Here is a 15,510-nt window from a genome sequence, read left to right on the forward strand (position 1 = left end):
AGTTGCTAAAAGAAAAGTAGCTGACCAGTGTCTGGGGTGGAGTATGCCTGTGTCTGCCAACATGTCGTCTAATAATAAGCTGCTTTAGTGGGTTAACATTAACTCATATATTATTATATGTATTAAATAGTGTAAGCCGATGTACCTGATAGTCTGGGAACAAAATGAAAACATTGCATGCCAGATTATGATTCTACACTGGTGAAATGCAAGCAGGGAAAGATTTTAGATTCAGTCCTAATCAGGCGTCTGAATCTTCCAGACAGTAAGCCATTTTCATAGGAGAGCAACAAAGATTCCACAATCTGGGAGGGTCTGGCAAGCACAGTCCTGCCCTCTGTCACGTATTTGAGTCCCACTGTATAAATGCATGCCCAAATAGAGTTCTGGTCTGACCTTAAACCCTTTTGAGGGGTGCAAAAAAGTTTCTCCAACCTAAATAGGAAAAGCATCTGCAGAGGTGCGGAAATTCAGAAAATATGAAAGAAGGAACGCCTGGTATATTTATGATAAGTCCCAGAGATCTGCTTGTGTGTTTAAACTTCCAGTTCTGTTCTGAAGATAAATGAGAGCAATGATTGGGGAGGAGCTGCCTTGATCTGCTTTGTAAAAACGTAGCAATTTTGCATGGAGGTAAAGTTATTCAAAGCACAGATATTAGTATGTGTGGAATTTATAATGTATAACATATGCATGTTATATGGGCAGCCTTCCCATTTTGTTCTCTAGTGTGCCCTACTAGCATCAAATATTAAATGGAGGTATTAGTGAAGTTTGAATTTCTGCATTTAATCTCTAAATCCCATATTACTTTATTTCTGGTGTCTCTGTGTGTGTGCGTGCGTGTGTGTGCGTGCGTGTGCGTGCGTGTGTGTATGTGTTAAATTTAACTGGGTTGGTTGACTCCATATTTTAAACTGTTTATGCACAGTACTGGTAATTAGATTTTAAAATGCCACTTTTTGGTCTACCAATTCATTCTAAACCAAAACATTGAAGATAAGTGCAATGCACAAAATGTGCAAGGAAGGGTGGAGCCATGCTTTTATATTTTTTATTGCTTTTATTGTAATATTATAACATCAAAAGTTGTTCTTTTGTTTTATGACTCCTGAGCAAAGCAGGAGACTCATATAATAAGCTTGTGAAAAGAATTTTACTCCTGACTCATTTTCTCCTGTTAGAAGGATGATTCATTCTCAGATGGAACCTGACCTCAGCAAGTTACATGCTTCTACAAGAATGGTATACCCATGTTAGGAGCTAAAACTTCACTTTCCTGAAGATAACATAGCTTTGCCCCTGAGCAAAGCTTTAGTTTAGCTGAGGAACTTTGATAAACAGCCACTCTTGCCTTTATATATACAGAGCCACATTTTAATTATAAATTTTAAGCTTCTCTTTTTCCACTTTCATCCATATTCCGAGCTGCCTATACTGCCTAGCAAATTTTAAATGATTTGGCAGAGACAAGAAAGCTACAATTTTGCCAATTTCATATTGATTTCAGTAGCAACTCCTAGTTAGCAAATCTTCCACAGCTGCTTGCTATGCATATTGTAAACATCCTTTTCTAAGAGGTTGTAGAGTAAATGCATTTGTACGAATACAATAAGGCAGGCATTATTCTTTATCCCCAAATAATGCTCTAAATCAATATGAATGTTTCATTCCATAGATTCCATCCTTGACTGACTTTAAACAGATTGCGTGACTGAAACATTTTGCCTAAATTTTGGACTTCCTTGCAACTTCCTCAGCCATTTCTTTTTGCACCATCTTGTTTGTCCCACAACTGTGAAGAACATGATGATACTACAATCTCTTGCCCAATTTTCATTAATGTCAGTCGAATTATTGATGAACTATAGATGTTCATCATTTTTTCCCTCTGGAATAAACAGGATTGCTTTCATTTATTTAATACTTTGATCATTGAATTCATTAGGGTAGATTCACTGCTTGAAATGTTTTTTATTGTATACAATCTATTATTCCAACTGGCACAGTTTTTCCATATTTTCTCTCTCCATTTCAAGTTGGGCATACAGTGTTATAGATCAACACCGTAACCTTTTGAGCCCATCTATTGCCATCCATGTGTAACATGGATTTCATGCACATCATATCATCTCATGCACCTATGTATTTTGGAGTTGTGCAGTTGGGTCTGCAACAAATTTCCGCATTTGATTTAATCTCCAAGATGAGTAATTTTGATCACTAATTTTGATCAATTTTGTCCACTGTGTTGTTCAAAGCTTCTCTACTCCTTATTTTCTTAGGTTCCATAATTAGCAGCTGTAGATCATGATTGTAGAACTATGGGGGGGGGGGGTGCATTTGCTTTGGTATTTCCCATCTGTTGTAGGATAGGTTTTATGTAGTTAAAGCAGTGGTGAAATCCAATTTTTTTTTACTACCAGTTCTGTGGGCGTGGCTTGGTGGATGTGGCTTGGTGGGCGTGGCAGGGGAAGGATACTGCAAAATCTCCATTCCCACCCCACTCTAGGGGAAGGATACTGCAAAATCCCCATTCCTTCCCCACTCCTGGAGGAAGGATATTGCAAAATCTCCATTCCCACCCCACTCTTGGGCCAGCCAGAGGTGGTATTTGCCGGTTCGCCAAACTACTCAAAATTTCCTCTACCGGTTCTCCAGAATCTGTCAGAACCTGCTGGATTTCTCCCCTGAGTTAAAGCACAACATATACTATCACTTTTGGTCCTGATTTTTCACCTCCATTTCTGCATTGCCCAAAGCTGCCTTGAGGACCTGTTCAAGGCTCATCATGGTGTAAGGCTGAGGAAAATGCCTGGAACTGTTTGGCTGAGTTTGCACAATATACTGAGCTACGAAGTATCCTATTGCAATATATTTAGCAGGTTATGCAAGCTCAACGGGTATAGTTGGCTTTCAGTTCACTGCATCATAAAGGCCCAGAAAATTAGGTTGAGTAAATCATGATTAAGTTAACCATGCTTTAAGCTATCCTGATAGTACACTTACCATAACAGTCCCTCTTGGATTTTCTCCCCACCTCCTGATAGGATTGATTATTTCACACAAAATAGAGGTAATAGGCAAACAGTGGCAGATCACAGAATGCCGCCCAAATATTATGTTCTGCTATTTTCTGTAGCAGATGCCAGTTGAAAAAAAAACCTTTCTTGGTTGGCATCAGTACCCCTTGCTTATTTTTAGTAATTTTTCATCCATGCAGCTCTTTGTAAGAATTCACACATCATCTGGTCCATATTTCTTACATCAACTCTTTAAGGCAGACTAGACAACTTGAATCCCTGAATCAGATGTCCTTGGTTTAAAGCCCTTCCTATCTCTGGCAATAGTAATCATCTGTTTCTTTGATATCATAAAGCAAGGAGTCCCAAAGGTACTTTTTTGCAAGAGACAATTGGACTTCCTTTGTTTTTTCTTGAAGACATTTTGCTTCTCATCCAAGAAGCTTCTTCAATTCTGACTAAATGGTGGGGAATGGAAGTCAAAACTGAAGAAGCTTCTTGGATGAGAAAGTACAGTTGCCTCTTGAAAAAGCACCTTTGGGACAACCATGACCTGGATGACTGAGAATCTAGACAGGCACTAAAGCAAGGAGGAAAAAGGAAGGGGAGAGTGGATCTATCCACTTTTGTTTGGTCCTACCCACCTCCAGCAGGCAGCCTCTACACAGTGCCCCAGAAAAAAACAATGTGTTCAGCAAAAAATACTTTCCTTACTTGATATGAGCGTTCTTAAATTGAGAACCAACTAACATGGCCCTTAATATCTCTGGATTACAGGTTTTTTTAGTAACTCGCATTGATACTAATATATTCCCAACATTAACTGGTCCTTCATAATTCTAAAGGCATAATTCTTCCTACACCTCTATATGCATCTTGTAAAAAACTGTAACATTTCAACGTAATCACAAAGGACATCTGTCCTATCCTTCATGTCTGGAAGACAATCAGGACCTGATTCTTCTAGTATAGATATTGCAAAACCAATACATTCTGCATAGTGATTCTAGAGAATGTTTTTATATCTCTTCAGAGAAAAATGAGCTGATACATCCAGCCAGCACAGACTGATTTGGACAAACATGAAAGAGGATTATTAATCAATTAAACCTTTGCTAGCTGATTAACCAAGTAAGATTTAGTCAAATAGCTAATTAATCAGTTCATTCTGCATTTCTTCCACATTGTGCCATAGAGGATAGAAAGCAGATCTTTCTGTTAGATCATTTGAAGCCAATGGCTATTGTAGCTCCTTCTTTCTCGCAACTGACTGCAGCTTTCATTTATAATTTATCAAATTTTCAAAATTGCTATCTGGATTTGCTTTTTCTTTCCCTTTCCCATGTATTCTTCACTGCATCACATCTATTAAACTGGGGCCCACAGATAGGAAATAGCCTTTTTTAAAATCTCTGTACATATAATTTGAAGAATGTAGCTTCTTTTATAAATTAATGATGAAATACATTTGAGATATATACTCGAAGTTTCATTTAAATGTACTTTTTTTTCTATGTTCATTAAAAACTATTAACTATTAAATGTACAGCACAGATGACGTAGAAAAATGCAATTCCCTCATATAAAAGGGAATGTGTCTGTAATTCCCACTCTAATGGTCTTGTTGGAAGAAATCTCCTTCTAGGTTCTGCTCCAAGTGGGAAAACAGACACTGGAAACATGGAGACTGCTTGGAAAGATGGTTTAATGGTGGACAGGATCACATGGCTTGAGTTCCTGAACAGAAAAAGGGGCAGAAACAGTAAATCTTCGGGTTTTTATGCTCTCTCTGGCTCTGCACTTCCTGGGGCCCAGAAAGAGTACTCCGATTGGTTGTCAGATTCCCAGGGGGTGGGGGTCTTGCTGGCTGATAGTCACATGTGCTTCCCAGGTCACATGTGATGAGTTTCTGCTGCTATTGTGTAGAGGGCTAATCCTATCTTTGTTGGATCTTTGGCAATTCCTACTATGGCTCTGCCTGAAGGAGGCAGATCTTTGTTAGGTAGAATAGACTGGCCCAGGCCTTAATGGTCCATTGACAAAGGGTGGGGGGCAGGAAGGTGGGAGCTGCTTTGTCTGTAAAATATGTTTCTCCATTTCTCATCCAGGGAAATATAATATTCTGCCTTTTTCATATTTCCTAAACTATTTCACTCTTCCAGGAAAGGGGTGGGTGCTAACTTCCTATAGTCTCCTAGAAAACCTGACTCTTTCCCAGGATCTGGAATAGAGAATAGTTGTTGAGCCCATCAGGTGTATTTCCTGGAATGTTTCCAGACATGTATACTTTTCTGTTTATTACTGTCTTTTAAAACTGTATATTCTTTATAGTGTGTGATGGAATGTAGTGGGCTGGATTCCCAGAAGGGAGTGGGGCATTCCAGAGGAATAAGAGGCAGCTCAGTCCAGATAGTTTGTGTGAAACAAACAGGGTAAAGAAGACAAGTCCTCCCTAGTAGTTCCCAAAATATATGTTTGATGTAGCTAGTAGAGTGCTTCAGTTTGGCAAGATTCTGCCTATACTGTGGAACAATAAAGAAATCGACCTGAAGGAATCGCCATGTTTCTTTCTTGGTTTGGGGGCCTGACAGTAAGCCAAGTAAAGTTACTCTGGAATCAAACAGCCTTAAATTATCAATCAGTAAATGAAATAAGTAAATAAGATAGCATTTACCAGGGGCAGGGTTTGTTTTAAAAATAAGCAATTATATTGAAATAGAGGATTATATATATACTGAGTAGGAACATGCATTCTGTGTACTATCGATTGTCTAAGTAAACCAAACACAAGGTTCCTTATATTTACAGGCCCAGACAGTCTAAAGATGGATTATGCTACTTTCAAGTAACCAAATAGCTGTGCTGAACTATAGTTTAGCAAATAAAACTATTCCCTGCTTTCATACAACACTTTGATCTATAAAATAATCAGTACAGATAATTTAGATTCCTGTACTCACAAGGTGATTAAAATGTCATTACTTAATGCCCCCTTCTAACTCTGGGATTTGAAACTAGGATAAAATTAACTTTACAAGATAAAGCAAGCACACAAACAAAAGTGCCATCCATAGAATCTGAATAATGTAGGAATAGAGCATTAACAGAGGGATACAATCAAGATCAAGTGAGGTACTAATACCACACTATAAAGCCTTAGTAAGAACACACCTAGAATACCAGTTTTGGTCACCACACTATAGCATCCAGTTTTGGTCACCACACTATAAAAAAAAGATGTTGAGACTCTAGAAAAAGTGCAGAGAAGAGCAACCAGAATGATTAGGGGACTGGAAACTGAAAAATATGAAGAATGGTTACAGGAACTGGGCATGGCTAGTCTAGTGAAGAGAAGGACCAGGGGAGACATGATAGCAGTGTTCTAATATTTGAGGGGTTGTCACGGAGAGGAAGGGGTCAAGCTATTTTCCAAGGCACCTGAAGGCCAGACAAGGAATAATGGATGGAAACTGATCAAGGAGAGATTCAATCTAGAAATAAGGAGAAATTTTCCGACAGTGAGAACAATCAACCAATGGAACAGCTTGTCTTCAGACATTGTGGGAGCTTCATCACTGGAGGCTTTCAAGAAGAGATTGGACTGCCATTTGTTAGAAATGGTGTAAGGTCTCCTGCTTGGACTGGGGGTTGGACTAGATCAGCGGTGTCAAACTCAAGGCCTGGAGGCCGGATCCGGCCCACGGAATGCTTAGAGCTGGCCTGTGGGTCCACCCTGGAAACAGTGAAGGACCGGCCTGTGGTGCCTCTGCCAGCAAAAACAGAGTTCGGAAGAGCCACACCCAACTCTCCCAAGCTCCCTTTTCGGCTGCCATGGTTTCCTGCAACCCTCTGCAAGTGAAAACGAAGATCGAGAGGGCCGCACACTTCGTTTTTGCTGGCAGAGGGTTCGGACCACCACAGGCGCCATCAACATAAGTGGCATTGAGCTGGCCACACACCCTGTCCATGCCCCCCCCCACAAGGTCAAACACAACCCTAATGCAGCCCTCAATGAAATCAAGTTTGACACCCCTGGACTAGATGACCTACAAGGTCCCTTCCAACTCTGTTAATCTGTTAAAAATAACTGACTATCAGATCATGTCTATGATTGCAGATGAGCTGCCTTCAGCATGCCAAAAGCAGTGGATAGGAACCAGGGATGGGTTCTACTTACCTTTACTACCGATTCGCAACAGGATCGCGTAAAAGACACTCTGAGTAAAAGACACTCTTTTACTCAGTAAAAGAGTGTCTTGCTACATTTGTATTGAACACAACAGAACCGAATAACAGAATTAGAAGGGATGTTGGGGGTCTTCGACCCCCTGCTCAAGCAGGAGACCCTACACTATTCCAGACAAGTGGCTGTCTAGTCTCTTCTTACACATTACGTCATTACACATTGTCTTCCACATTAAGTAACACTCCTGTCTAAAGTAGGTATCCTCTTGCCTATGTCTCTTACGATTTTAATATAGATACTTTTACCTGTTTGAAAACCATACCATTACATTCCATTGAAATATTTTTTTAAATTGCAAAACCAGTACGTCAACAGAAACTTTAAATGTGTCTGATTGAAGCAATTGAGTCAGTTGGACTAAAGCAAACCATGGTTTAACAGACATAATTTACAAACTTAGTCTATATGAGTAGCCAAAGTTCCAGTTTAAACTGCTTTATTAGTCATAAATAATTCATGCATGAGTAGAAATACCTTCAGATATTCAAATTACAAATACTTAAAGTTAGTTCCCAGCATTTTTGGGCTGAATACCTATAGCAGTTAAACTGGTACAAACGAAACATGTGTTTATAATATTTGTCCTCATGAGGATTTTTCATTTATTATTTTGGGCAGCACTGTGACATTTAATAGTACTAAACTGGCCATATTTTCTCAGGCATGAATAATGGATAAAATCAAAAGCTGATTAGAAAGCTACCAAGAGATTTAATACATGGGCATTGTATCCCTCATACTAGCATGTATTACTGGGGATTTTCAATATAGTCTCCTTCAGTCGTAGCCCGTGAAACTGCCACAGATTGGTGACTGGCACTGCTTTGAACAGCCCTGCTAGAGCCTGTGGTTATTTCTTGTGACAATTCTGAAGAGACACTTCCTTCGAGATGCTCTCCATTTTCCTTCTCATCCTCCGTGCTTCCAATTGGTAAAAGTGTATGCGGGACAAACTTGGTGCGTTGAGAGCCAATAATGCCAATCCTGTTGCAGGAGAAAAGACAGGGATGTTAAATACACTCAAGAGTTTAATATGCAATCTTCAACTCATTGGAGGAAAGCAACTGTAAATATAGTGAAATATATGAAAATAAAGCAAGTTAATTAGGTAGAAGAGAGGCAAGAATCTTCTCATCACTCAAATAGGATTGGCAAAACTTTGTAAGATCTGTTTCATCATAACTGAAAACTGGATTGAATAAATAAAAAAAATAGCCACCTAAGGGATCTAAGCAGTTGAGTAGTTGATAAGAACATTAGAATATGACAAGGTTTAAATTTGTGCTTAGGCACAAATTCAGAGACTTAAGTCAATCAAAATCTTTTGGAATATCTCACATGAAGTGCTATGAAGATCAAAGGAGAAAGGGGATGGGAGAAAGCATATAAATTGTCCTGAGCTTCTTAAAGAAAGGTTGGCATAAAAACAGAGATACATGAGAAGTGGTTGAGTTTCTGGCTTTTTCCACATGCTCTTAGTAAAACTCATCAAAATGAGAAATATGTCACAAAAGCCAAGCTGTTCAGTTGACTGAACATTTCTAGCCAAAATATATTTGATATTGAATATATCTACCTTGTTAGTATTTCTCCCAAACTAAGTATCAGCATGAAATGTGTTACTTTTTTCTTGATTTTCCTACCTCTACCATCTGTTCAAGATGAACTTAAAATGGGGAAAAGATTCTGGGAATTCCAGATAAATAGGAGAAAGGTGTTCTGCGAGCCATTTTTTTTTAACCAACCAAGAGCTTATTTGTCTACCATATTTTAAGCATAAGCCTACAAACATAATGTGTAAAAAAATGAGTTTGAAAATATGAATCATGTAGATGTATTTATTGAAAATAAACCTATCTGCAGTTGTTCCATTTGGATGTGGAACTGGTAGCAGCACATGGACTGGCCATTGGCAGGAGTCTGTATGGCAGTGCTGGTGAGAGGGCCTTTTTGCCTGTTGGAATTGTCTGGCCAGTATGCATTCTGTTGAGATATCTAGACTGCAATGGCAACAGCATTATGCAAACATCAGCAACCTGATGCCAATGTGGCTTATGCCAGAGATGGACAGCGTGGTGTGTGGTCTGTAATTTTGAATGCAGCCTGGAACTTGAAGTAATCTTGGATTTCCCCTTTTGGAGTGTTAGCCTTCTGGAAAGCCATTTAAACATGCTTTTTTCACTGGCCTTGGAGATCCCAAGAGGTGCCTGCATGATGACTGTTCAAGATTAAGTGATGCTTCTTTTCCTGCTTTCTTTGGTTTTATTTGTTTATTTTACATATGTTTTATTTAGTTTTGATTGTCTTTAGATTGTTATGGTATGGAATTTTGTTGTGTTGTACGTCACCTGGAAACACATGAGATAGGTAGCTATATAAATATGCTAAATAAAATTAAATGAACAGGTTGACACTACATGTGTGATACTGAAATTATTTCTTACTTGGTGCGTGACACAATAGAAAACAACTCTGGCAATTCTTCTGGGATATAACGTGGGGCAGTTTTGCTGGGACGAAGATAATGGTCCTGAAACAGATATTGAGCACTATCTTTAGCCAGAGGCAGTAAAGTACTAAGCACTGGTGATCGCTGATCCATGACACTTCTTATGGCTGGCTGCTTAACATCTGTTCTCCTATTAAAAAAAATAACAACATCAGAAAAAAGTCATAATGGGAGTTGTCAAATAAGAAAGCAAATATTTTTTTTTTCCTAAGATCAATGGAGCCAGACATGGTAACATTGTCACATTCAACTAACAAGAGCAAAGCATACTTTTTCTATCCTGGAACAAATTGTCATATATATTTCAACATAGTTCAATATGGATTTGGAAAAACTGGGTGTGGCAAGCATATAGTGATTAGCAGACATGGTATCTCCTTCCAATCCCTGATGTAGTTTTATAACTTTGAAGAAGGTATAAGTTAAAGAAATGATATTTAAGCAAACATGGCTACATTTTTTTAAAAATAAACAAAAACCAACCTAAAATATGAAGACAGAGGCAATATGCAGCCTATTCCAGCATTTTGAAATGTTATGCTTGTGTGAGCAAGTATGCATGTATGAAACTCTAGCTATAACATCTTTAATTTCTGTTATAAGTTTTCCCTGTTAAAATTGACAAAATGGTAGGTTGGGTCAGAGAGAAAGAGAATTTAAGACTTACTTGCGAAAGGCAAATGTGGCTTTCATGAATTGTTTGGTAATATCTGTTTTCATTTCCTTGCTAGATTTGGTTCTCTCTCTTAAAGCAGAATTGAATATGTTTGACCGGAGCAATCTACCAACTTCTTGCTGGATTTCCTTGAGATTTTTCTGTCTGAATGTCACAAAAGCTACGTAGGATGCGAAGTTGTACAAGCACTAAAAGCAAGCAGGAATATAACTCTTTTTCTCTACTTAAAGTACATTTACAAATAAAAATTACAATTATACTGAATGAACATAGAGCCTTGGTGGCGCAGCAGACTAAAGTGCTGTTAAGTAGCACCAGCTGCCTGCAATTACTGCAAGTTCAAATCTCACCAGGCTCAAGGTTGACTTAGCCTTCCATCCTTTCGAGGTAGGTAAAATGAGGACCCGGATTGTGGGGGCAATAAGATGACTTTGTATAAAAAAGAACAATTGTGGGGGGGGGGGGGGCGAAAGCCCTACTAAGCAGTATATACAAAAGTATGAAGGCTATTGCTTAACGCATTGTAAGCCGCCCTGAGTCTCTGGAGAAGGGTGGCATATAAATCGAACCAATCAATCAATCAATCAATAAATAAATAAATAAATAAATAGGGAGGATAGCATTTTTAGTCTTTTCAGCATATAGAGACTAATAAAAACTTCTTTTTCAGTTTAAGACATGTTGGTCATAAATGGCTTTTATTATTCATTGACTTTCTAGTGGCATATGTGATACATTACAGCTCAAAACCTGCTTCATCTGATTTTCCCCCCTTTATAATCACACAAAATTTAAATACAATTAATTTTATCTTAGAGTATATGTTAGCCTCTACTTACTTCAAAGAATTCCCTGTCTTTTCGAGATGATGATATTTTCTTTCTAAAACAAGGAAAAGAAGTAGCAAAGTATTAATCATAAAACCCTCTCTCAATTTTCTGCAATTGTCTTGTACAAGAGTATATTACAGAAGTGCTTCTTTTATATTACACTTCTGTAATATACTTCAAGAGTATATTACAGAAGTGCTTCAACGACAGCAATTGGAACTAGAATTTCCATCACTAAGCAACACAGTTGTAAAGCATGATGTCACATGACTGAACTACTTAGCAATGGAAATTCTGGCACTCCCAGTTGCCATCATTAAGCTAATCATTGTGAGTTACTAAGTGAGGACATCATGCCACCATTTGTGACCTTCCCCCAGCTTCCCCTTTGATTTTGCTTGAAGGAAGCTGGCAAAGAAGGTCACAAATGGCCACTGGGATGCTTCAGTGGCCATAAAGCAGGCACACAGGGTGAAGCATCCCAGTGGCCATTTGTGGCCAGTCATTACTACCTCTCATTCAGCACCATCACAAATTCGAAAGGTCTTTCAACAGAAGAACCACCTGTAATATGGTATCTACTGCATCTGAAAGCAAGAGAAAGTTTTGATAGTCATATGCAAATATGAACAGCCCCTTGTTTCCTATTCCATATGTTCATATTTTCAGTACACTGAAACAAAGATTTTTCTTGGGAAGAGGAATTGTTCCAGCAATAGGAAGCATCCTATTGCCTTAAAAAGGGAGGATATGAAAGGGTCCCTGAAAGGATTAGAGCATATACAGTGGGTGCCTAACTTGACCTTTGATTCCCTGCTGAAGCTGAGCTCCATTGTAACCTAATGTGCCAACTGCAGAGATAAAGCCTCTAGGTGAATTGCCAAGTAGCTAAAATAACTTCTTATGAAATGCAAAATGTGGATTCTGCTTGTTTGCTGTAACTTAAAATGTGTATTCTCAGCAACCTAATGAGAGATAGCATTCCCTAACAAAACTTGAGTTATATGCCAGAAAATGTATTTCTTTCCCCTTCTAAGGTCCATTGTTTCCAGAACGCTGAGAAAAATCATGAGGTTTGCATAATATGAAATAATGTTGCTATAGCAATGGCTATTTGTGTAAGCTGTGTGAACTATAAGAAGTTTGGAAAAGTTTTTTTTTCCTCGCGCGCCTGCTTTTCTCTCTGCCTGCTGTTTTAGGGGGATGACTAAAAAGGGTCGCCCAGTTTTGCTTTCTGCATAAAATAAAAACTGATTATCAGTAGCCTCGTGTTCAGAGTTTCATTGGACTTAATAGGTTCTGAGATGCATTCAAAAACCTTACAGTATCCACTGCATCTGAAAGCAAGAGAAAGTTTTGATAGTCATATGCAAATATAAACAGCCCCTTGTTTCCTATTCCATATATTCATATCTTTAGTACACTGAAACAAAGATTTTCCTTGGGGAGAGGAGAACAATTGTTTTAAAATATTGTTTATCCCTTAATATTTTTATAAATTGTTTCTAGGCTTCACATACTGTACCTTTTCCTTTACCCATCAGACATCTATGGAGGTTCTCAATCATCCAGACCATGGTTGTCCAAAAGGTACTGACTAAAGGGCAACTGGACTCTCTTGGTTTTTTCCTTAATAACGTTTCACTTCTCATCCAAGGAACGGAAGAGGCTTCTTGGATGAGAAGGTGAAATGTTTTTCAAGGGGAAAAAAATCAGGGAAGTCCAATTGCCTTTTGAACAGCAACCTTTGCGTTACCCATCAGACCACTACAAAGATCCCTTACTTCCTCAGGTGATTTATTTCAAGACACCCTTCACTTTTAACTTTCCCTTTTCTGTAACTATGTGGTGGGAATGGATTGGGGTGGGGAAATAATTAAATCCCTGAAATCCATTCTTCAAAGCTAGACTTTCCAGCTAGGTCACTAAGCAACCTTACTCATGTAGCTTCTTGCATGGATAGCACTGGGATGGGCTTCCACCTAAAATTAACAACAGAGTCAGCATGCTTCTTTCAGCCTAATCAAGAAAAGGAAGAACACTCCCCAACCGCAAGCAATGAGGCTGGCTTAATCCAATGTTGCTGAATGTGCACCTGGGTAATATTTCCATGTAAAAGGTGTGGCATCCATTTTGTATATTTACAAATAATTAGATATACAATGTACGGAGGGGCTAGAATGGGATCTGGTTTTAAAAATAAAATCAATACATGGAAAGTTGCCCTGAATGGTCTGGCAAGATGAGATTCTGATTGGATGAGACCCTGATTAGAATAAAATTATTGGGAAGAGAGGTTGCTGAAAGGAACAGTTCCTTTCACTTGCTGAGAATTCCCAACATTATTTCCCATTCAGTTACCTTTATTATAACCACTAACCAGCACCGAGTTTCCCTCATTTTGATGTGGAAAATGTATTAATATTGTTTAAAATCCAACTCCTTCATTGTTTCTGACAGCTGAAATTATTCTCTATGAAGTTTTCAACACCACACCTAGTTTGGCTTTGCAAATCTGTTGTGGTGCCTCTCACAAATAATCAAGCGGCTTTCTCATTCTAAACCAGTTCACACATGTAGCACAAACAATAGCACAATGAGATAATGAAATCTTAAGGTGACAAAACTAAATAGCACTGCTTCAGCTTCTTATGCTAAATACACATTCACATATCCTCCCTGTAGATAAAAACACCACTGAAGAATCCTATCACAACTTTCCCAAGGTCCCTTAGAGATATGGATTTCAACTCTCAGAATTCCCCAGAGGGAATTGCCATTGATAAGAATTCTAAGAACTAAACTACACATATTTGGGAGAACAGAACGGGAATCCTAACATACCAGGGATGAATGGGATTAAAAGCTTCCTTACTATTGTGATATGATTTTATTGGACTATACTAAGAGGTGTTAGTACTTGTTGACCAAAAATTTCTTATAGCAGTCTAGACAAAAGGACAGAAAAGATCCGTACATATTTAGTAGATGTATACAGTAGTGGCCAAAATTGTGAAAACCTTTTGGGAAAAGTGTATTTTCTAAAACTAGCTAATAACACTACTTTTTTTTTAGTAGTACCATAAAATTATATATCAATGGAAAGATAATTTAATCAAGAATGTAATGCAATAACTTTTATGAAGAATTTGCTATTAGAATAGCAGTTACAGTATAAAGAAGAAAAGTGAAACATATAGAAAAAATGAAATATATAAAAATTATCACCACAGAAAAACGAGATATACAAAAATTATCACATCAGTTAATACTTAGTTGGGTAACCTTTAGCATGAATGACGGCTTTACAATGTCTTCCCATGGATGAACCAAGTCTTTTAGTTCTGCAGCTGTTGTAATGTGAAACCAAGATTGAATAATTGCTTATATTAACTGGGTTTTATTGCTGGGTCATTTCTGAATAACAAGTTTCTTTAGTTGGCTCCATAGATTTTCAATTGGGTTAAGGTCTGGGCTATTCCCAAGCCATTCCAGCAATGGAATATGATTATCTTGAAACTCCTAAAATAAAGTGATGTTATTAGCCATCAAACCTCAAAAATACACTTTTCCAAAAAGGTTTCCACAATTTTGGCCACTACTGTAGATGAGAAATGAGCAAAGAGCAATCTGGGTTATATGCAATCCTGAAAGTCAGGGTTTGCAGACCAAAAAGGCCTCTTTAACCATGATTACTGAAAACTAACAACACAGATTTATACCACTTCATTTGGGAAACATGAATACTGCAGTTTTAAAATATAAAGTCAGCAAATAATAATAATAATAATAATAATAATAATAATAATAATAATAATAATAATAATAATTTTATTTATATACTGCCCTTCTCCTGAAGGACTCGGGGCGGTGTACAGCCAAGATTAAAAACATAAATATACAAATCATGGGTAAAACAACAGAAAATCCCCCAAATTCCCCTAATCTAGTCATACCCATATGTGTAATGTGATTTCACCCATAGGGAGTCCTCACTGTGTAAAGAATAGTAAGGTTGCCCATCCTAGTCTTTATGAATAAATGATAAAAGGTCCAGGTAAGGAGCCTGGATAGCTCAACAGACAGAGCTCTGTAATTTAACACCAGCTGTCTGCAATTAAAGTAAGATTGAATCTCGCCAAGGCTCAAGGTTGACTCAGCCTTCCATCCTTTCTAAGATAGGTAAATTGAGGACCCAGTTTGTGGGGGCAATAAGCTGACTTTGT

General features: G+C 38.0%; 1 protein-coding gene across 1 annotated transcript in view; it reads right to left on the reverse strand.

Annotated features, from left to right (window-relative positions):
* Nucleotides 1–7,921: 7,921 nt before the first annotated feature.
* Nucleotides 7,922–15,510, reverse strand: part of PPP1R36 (protein phosphatase 1 regulatory subunit 36) — a 34,973-nt gene continuing 27,384 nt past the window's right edge. Inside the window, exons 8-11 of the mRNA XM_070931602.1 lie at nucleotides 11,294–11,336; nucleotides 10,446–10,642; nucleotides 9,714–9,908; nucleotides 7,922–8,253 (exon numbers count right to left, since the gene is read on the reverse strand). Of these exons, the coding sequence (XP_070787703.1) occupies nucleotides 8,019–8,253; nucleotides 9,714–9,908; nucleotides 10,446–10,642; nucleotides 11,294–11,336 (670 nt within the window). The 3' untranslated portion in view covers nucleotides 7,922–8,018. The remainder of the gene's footprint in view (nucleotides 8,254–9,713; nucleotides 9,909–10,445; nucleotides 10,643–11,293; nucleotides 11,337–15,510) is intronic.

Source organism: Pituophis catenifer, unplaced genomic scaffold (assembly GCF_029215685.1).
Source record: "Pituophis catenifer annectens isolate HBS135680 unplaced genomic scaffold, rPitCat1.0.hap2 SCAF_1, whole genome shotgun sequence".
In the NCBI taxonomy this organism is placed as follows: Eukaryota; Metazoa; Chordata; class Lepidosauria; order Squamata; family Colubridae; genus Pituophis; species Pituophis catenifer.